General features: G+C 44.7%; 1 protein-coding gene across 1 annotated transcript; it reads left to right on the top strand.

Annotated features, from left to right (window-relative positions):
* Window positions 1,807–6,659, top strand: LOC8061888 (protein trichome birefringence-like 28). Its single transcript, XM_002440885.2, has 6 exons — window positions 1,807–2,215; window positions 2,318–2,727; window positions 4,824–4,995; window positions 5,254–5,453; window positions 5,603–5,764; window positions 5,929–6,659. Exons 1-6 carry the CDS (start codon window positions 1,985–1,987, stop codon window positions 6,320–6,322), a joined length of 1,569 nt encoding a protein of 522 aa, XP_002440930.1. The 5' UTR covers window positions 1,807–1,984; the 3' UTR covers window positions 6,323–6,659.

Genomic DNA, 6,951 nt, shown 5'->3' with positions numbered 1-6,951 from the left:
ATCTCATAGTCACTTTGAATACAAATATATTAATACAAAATTTACGCCTTGCATATATTTGACTAATTGTTGATAGAAATTTATAACATTTGAGTTTTCCTTAGATAAAATACAATTATGAATTCTAAATAAAGGGATAAATACGCTTATCATTTCTAAGGCCCTGTTTAGTTTCCAACCCAAAATTTTTTCATCCATCCCATCGAATCTTTGGACATATATATGGAATATTAAATGTACATAAAAAATAAACTAATTACACAGTTTGGTTGAAAATCGCGAGACGAATCTTTTAAGCCTAGTTACTCCATGATTAGCCTTAAGTGCTACAGTAACCCACATATACTAATGACTGATTAATTATACTTAATAGATTTGTCTTGCAGTTTCCTGACGAGCTATGTAATTTGTTTTTTTTGTTAGTTTCTAAAAATCTCTCCCGACATTCTTCCGACATATCCGATGTGACATCAAAAAAATTTTCATCTCCAATCTAAACAGGGCCTAAGACTCCTAGGAATGTTTTCCTTCTACAGCATACCACCATTCTAAAAGAGAGGTCACCATAATCCTACTGGAAATTAAAGAATGCCACGGATGAAGCACGTGATATGGAGTACAGTACTGTACATTTTCAAATCTTACTCCCTCTGTCAATGAAATAATATAATTCTAGTACAGTGTCATGATTTAATATCTTAAATTTAATCAGTTAGACATAAAAGTATCAAAAATTATGGTATCAAATAAATATTATTATATTAATTATAAAATATATTTTGATAATAAATTATTTTAAAATCATAAATATAGGTTATATTCGTTAAAAATTTAGTCACACGTTGTTCAGTTTGTGAAAATTTTTAGTTTTGCTACTGTAGCACTTTCGTTTGTATGTGACAAATATTATCCAATTATAGAATAACTAGGCTCAAAATATTCGTCTCGTAAATTACAGACAAACTGTGCAATTAGTTTTTATTTTCGTCTATATTTAATGCACCATGCATGTGTACAAATATTCGATGTGACGGAGAATTTTGAAAATTTGTGGGAACTAAACAAGGCCGTGGACTACTTTTTGTTTTGTAGAATGAGAGACTTATCTCTTTCCTAGACGCACAAGCACCGGCTCTGCTTCAATAGGGATGAAAACGGATCGGATACGGATGTATGTATATCATCAATATCATAATTGTTTTCATATTTTTAATCAGATTTGGATTCGAATACAGATAATGTCAACCATGTCGGATAAGATATGATTAAATGTCGACATCATAAATATACGATTTAAGTATTCAGATACGGATACGGTATCGAACGTTGAATATTCGAACTCAAATACAAACATATAATCCCTCTAAACAAATTTGATTCGATTACGGTAAGATGGGCTCCGACCCAAAAACAAAGGCAGCACCAGCCGTCTCGGTCGCATGGAGCAGTGCGCCACTTTTGACCGTTACCACTTACCCGGACCATCCTCCTGCGATTATGCATGGCGGCAAGCGAAGAATCGCGTAACTACCGTGCGCTTTGGGCCATAATTGATCCTACTACTTCTTTTTATTTATCCGGACCCCACTTTGGGCCATAAAGTAATGGAGCTCCTCCAGTCCAGTGTCCTCCTGCTCAGCCCACAAAGCACCCAGGCTGCCAAAAGCGCCGGTAACCCCTCCTCCTCCCTCCCCTCCACGCATTCCGCTACCAACGGGCCCACACCACATCCTGCCCTACCCCGCGGGGGTGGTGGCGCCCACCCACCCCGCTTGTCCTCCGCTCCCCTCTTGAAGAGCGTGCCCCGCCTCATAAATAAACATCGAGGAAACCGAGCAAAGCGGAGAAAGCTGCCGCTGCCTGCTAGCAGTTGCAGCCCCCGCCGCCGCGGCCCCCGGAGGAGGCGAACCAACCGCGGCTGTCCCCGGCGGGAATTTCCCAGCCGCGGCCGGCGATCGAGTCAGTTCCGTCCCGTCCCGCGCCGATGCGGATCCCGCGGCGGAAGGGCGGGGCCGGCCCGCTCGCTGTTGGGGTGCCCAGCAGGCGGGTGCAGGTGGCCGCGGTATTCGCGCTCGCCGCGCTGCTCGGGGTCTCCGTGCTCTACGACAGCGCCCACATCGCCGCCACGCTGCGGAGGCACGGCGGCGGCCCGACGACGTACGCCAAGCTCTCGTCCTCCGACGACGGCGCCACCGCCGTCTCCGGCGTCGCGAGGGTCGGCACCTACCGCTCCTGTTCCTGCTATCCTCTCGCTCGCTCGGTTGGTTAGCTGCTGTCTGTAAGCTAAAACTGCGGTGGTTTCCGTTTCTTCGTACAGGAGGAGGCGGCGGCGGCGGCCGTAGAGGCGCTCGCGCCGCCGGCGCGGGCAGCGGAGTCGGCGCCGGTTGACGGCGCGGATTGGGCCGACCCACCCCCGCACGAGCGGCAGGAGGAGGTCGCAGCGAAGCCTGGAGCGACGGCCGGGAGCTCCCTGCAGGACGCGCCGCTGATCGAGGAGGTGGTGCAAGGAGGAGGCGGAGGCCACGGCGACGGCGCCGCGCAGGAGCAGTCCCCCGGGACCTGCGACCTGTACAAGGGCCGCTGGGTGTACGACGAGTCCCGCGCGCCGGTGTACAAGGAGTCCGACTGCAGCTTCCTCACGGAGCAGGTCACCTGCACGCGCAACGGCCGCCGCGACGACGACTACCAGAAGTGGCGCTGGCAGCCCGACGGCTGCGACCTCCCCAGGTACCACCACGGCCTTGATTCCTTGCTTGCCTGCCACTGCATTTCTTCCGTTTATCCTTTTTTCCCCTTTCTACAGATACAGTGCGCATACGTATACGTGTACGTCCATACGGGCTTACGCGGCCCGGCGCGCGTAGTAGGGTAGGTGCGTGCGCGCTTTCGCTTGCGGACTGGATTACTGGAAAGCGGGTGGTGGACGCGTGCTCCGCATGGGCGGCTGCGGGCGGCCAGATCACTTCGGGCTTTCTTTTCTGTTTAGGACCTGCGTCAGTTGAGCGGATCCGTGTCTGCATCTGGGGGGTGGTACATCAGTCTTTTCGTCTTTATTTTTCTTTTGCGCTCTGTGTTGACGTGGTGATACGCTCAACTTGTCTGCAGATGCGCAATTGCGCTAGGAGTACAGGTGTATTCTAGCTATCTCATCTTGTTCCATTCCACGTCTCAACACCATTGCTCACTGTAAAACACTACCAATTGCCCCAATTTCTCATGATTGTAGTAACAACTACTAATTATGGATGAAGAATAATATCGGCTTCCAGCATTACCAACATCTCATAGTGTAGCCTTGCTGTAACTTATAACCCTTTCATCTTACTGTTGCAATGGTTGTCAGTGCGATCCCAAATTTCTGTGCTTAGTTTTGCATAGCTCTGTCATTGTTGTTAGCAGCCTCAAATTTTCATCAACGCAAGTGGCTGTACAGGGTTACCCTGCATCTAGACTGCAGAGTACGGTAGGTGAAGTTGATCTGTTAAAGTTTGTACTCATTAGCTGTGTTTCTTGGCATCTAAGATTTGTGTATGGGGTACTTAATTTGTTTAATTTGTTAGGTGTTATAATTGATGAGGAAAAAGAGACCGCACTCACATCAAGCTATGGTCTTTCTTTGAATATATTAAGCAATTTAATGTTTGATGGAGAAGTTCTGTTTGTTAGAGAAAGCTGTTGAATGGGGAGGTAACGGGTTTGGAATCTAAAATAGGAAAAAGAAAAACAAACAAGTGGGAGTTGTTGCATGATGTGGCATCAAGTTCTAGCTCTAACTAACTGCTAACAACTATCTGTACTTTGAATATTTGTTGGTAAGAGCATCTCCAAGAGTCTTTCTAAAATTCACTTTCTAAATCATCATTTGGAGAGTCATTCGAGTAAATATCGTCTTTTATATCTTTGTACCTTCCAAATGCTTTTCTACATCTTGTGTGCTCTCTGGAGAGCCATATAAAGAGTCTCTTGGAGTTGCTTTAAATAGGTGCATACCCTACTTCATACTAAAACATCAACAAAAACATGAGCTAATAATTGAGCAACATTTTTTTTATATACCCTAGAAGTCTAGAACCTTTCGAATTGGGTAGGGCTGGGCTCACATTTATCAGTGTTGAGCACAATTAGTCGCACTCACATCGCAGTTTACTATTTGTTAGTTTATTTATTTTCAAATGCATGGAGCTATAAGCTCTTGAGCTTACTTAGAATATCATTTAGTCCATATATTTAGGTAATGCATTCGGTTAATATGTAGCACACTAGCAGGCACTGATCTGTTCCCCTACTACATATTACATGACTAAACCTTCAAAACAGAGGAAATTTATCAGAAAATTGTACTTCACATTTAGTCACATCGATCAGTAGCCACTATGAATCTGGATGCAACTTGTGCAATAACTACTTCCCAAAATTCTATGACAAGTAAGTTTTGTTGCATGTGCAATGTTGTCTATTCTATGACAAGTGAGTTTTGTTGGATGTTTAGTGTCCCCACTATGAGCCATGGTTGTATATTTCAAGTTGGAGAGAAGTTATAATATATACATCACTTTCATGCAAATGAATCACAACATTTGATTTAGGGCTTCCTGGTTTGAAAATGCATATAATTATCATTATGGATCATGCGGATGTTAAACTGTACAAAAGATATTGGTGCCCACAGCTTTGTGGCTCAACTAGAGTGTTGCAGAACTCACATGAAAAGTCTTGTCAAATGCATGCTGGCCTAAGGTTAATCTCGAAAGTAGGTTCACATTTATATTGCTCAAATTTTGTTATGAAACTGATGTGCATTTTGACAATTCTTTTGGTCACAGATTTGATGCTAAGTTGCTTCTGGAGAAGCTAAGGAACAAAAGACTGATGTTTGTGGGGGATTCTCTAAATCGGAACCAGTGGGAATCCATGGTGTGCCTGGTCCAGTCAGAGGCTCCATGGGACAAAAAGTCTCTTGTCAAGAATGGTTCTCTTAATGTGTTCCATCTTCAGGTACTCATCAAACACTGATTACTGACCACTATGAAATCCATTAGAGAGATCATAGAATAAATCAGCACTGAAGAGCCGGCTGGAATGAACCTTATCAAATGGTGTTTGTATTAGTGAATTGTCACACTGCCGGCCTCAATAATTAATAAAAAGGATAAGAATGCTCAAGTTATGTTTATGCTGAGGTTTTACTCCCTATCTTCGCTTATGCATCTTATGGCTAACCCTGATGCGAATTATTTACATGGAATGTTTCAGGAGTACAATGCAACAGTTGAGTTCTATTGGGCTCCTTTCCTAGTGGAGTCAAACTCAGATGACCCAGACATTCATAGCATCAGTGACCGCATGATCAAGCCAACATCGATCGCGAAGCATGCAGCGAACTGGGAAGGGGTGGACTACCTGATCTTCAATACTTACATTTGGTGGATGAACACACCACAGATGAAAACTTTGTGAGTAATTGTAGACATTAATCCTTGAATCCTCGCGAACAATGAAAACAGTTTTCTGACCAAGACCAACCTTAGGATTTTTTAAAAAAACCTGATACATACGTTCTGGCTATGTTTGCTTATGCTTACACAAGCTACCTTGACTACAGGCATGGTGGATCCTTTTCAAGGAAACATGTTAAGTATGATGAAATAGAACGTGTCGAGGCATACCGGAAGGTCCTCAAGACATGGTCTAGATGGGTAGAGGCGCACATAGATCCCAAGAGAACAACGGTCTTATTCATGAGTGTGTCACCAGTACATATGCAGTAAGTATCCATACCTTGATGCAAAATTTCCCCCATTTCAAAATACAGGTTGCCGTGGTGCTATTTTTTGTGTTAATGCCTTGTACCATTTGTTGTTGCACAAATGTACTACTCTGGAGATGCTGGGTCTGACCACTGGTGCCACATTCATTGTCTTGATCTAGGAGTGAAGGTTGGGGCAGCCCCAATGCCATAAAATGCTTCTCCGAGACACAGCCAGCAATCAACTACACGAAAAAATTGGAGGTGGGCACGGATTGGGATCTCTTTGTGACTGCTCAGCGCGTGACGAGGTCAATGAAGAAGGTGCCGGTGCACTTCATCAACATAACTGCGCTGTCGGAGATCCGCAAGGACGCGCACACTTCCGTGCACACACTGCGGCAGGGGAAGCTCCTGACTGCGGAGCAGAAGGCGAACCCGAGGAAGTTCGCGGATTGCATCCACTGGTGCCTCCCTGGTGTGCCGGACACGTGGAATGAGTTTGTTTATGGTCATATTGTGTCGAGCCCGCCGCAGCAGCAGCAGCAGATAACCGAGGATCAACCTCACAGATGACAGCTAGAGATACTTCACCTGGTAGCGCAATTTAGTGAGAAGATTTGTGATCGAGGCCATAATTTATTTTTTTCTAGGTTTAGAAGCCTATGCTGCTGGTTCACCTAAGCATTTGTTGGAAGGTAAGATCGCAGTATAGCCAACAAGCAGCTGTGAGCAGCCACGATCACCTGAGGAGCCTTCTCGCAGTGTCTGAATGTGGCTGTTCGAGCCTCTGAGGGGAATGCGCGCTTCTGTGCAGTGCTTCTCGTGTTTCTGTCTGGCACCGTGGCATGTGTACATAATTTTACCAGGATCCTTCGTGAAATTGTTTCAAATCGTGTAGCAATATTATTTCTCTAAAATGCGCCAAAAAATTTCTGTTGAGATTTTCATCATTTTATGTGATAGCTAGCACCGACAAACATTACTACAACTTTGCGCATCACATAAGCCACGTGCATTGTAGAGAATTTTAGTAAACGCGTTTGTTTTGTGGACACGTATATGACTGTACGAGTTGAGAAACTTGGAGCAAGTTCATTCTTCAAACAAAAGTTCAGAACCCACACGCCAAAAAAATAAACTGAAATGGAGTTGTAGAAAAATAGCGAGCTAGATGGCAGTATGTTATGCGCAAGTCTTCTTGA

Source organism: Sorghum bicolor, chromosome 9 (assembly GCF_000003195.3).
Source record: "Sorghum bicolor cultivar BTx623 chromosome 9, Sorghum_bicolor_NCBIv3, whole genome shotgun sequence".
Lineage (NCBI taxonomy): Eukaryota > Viridiplantae > Streptophyta > Magnoliopsida > Poales > Poaceae > Sorghum > Sorghum bicolor.
This window is presented reverse-complemented; position numbering and strand designations above follow the sequence as displayed.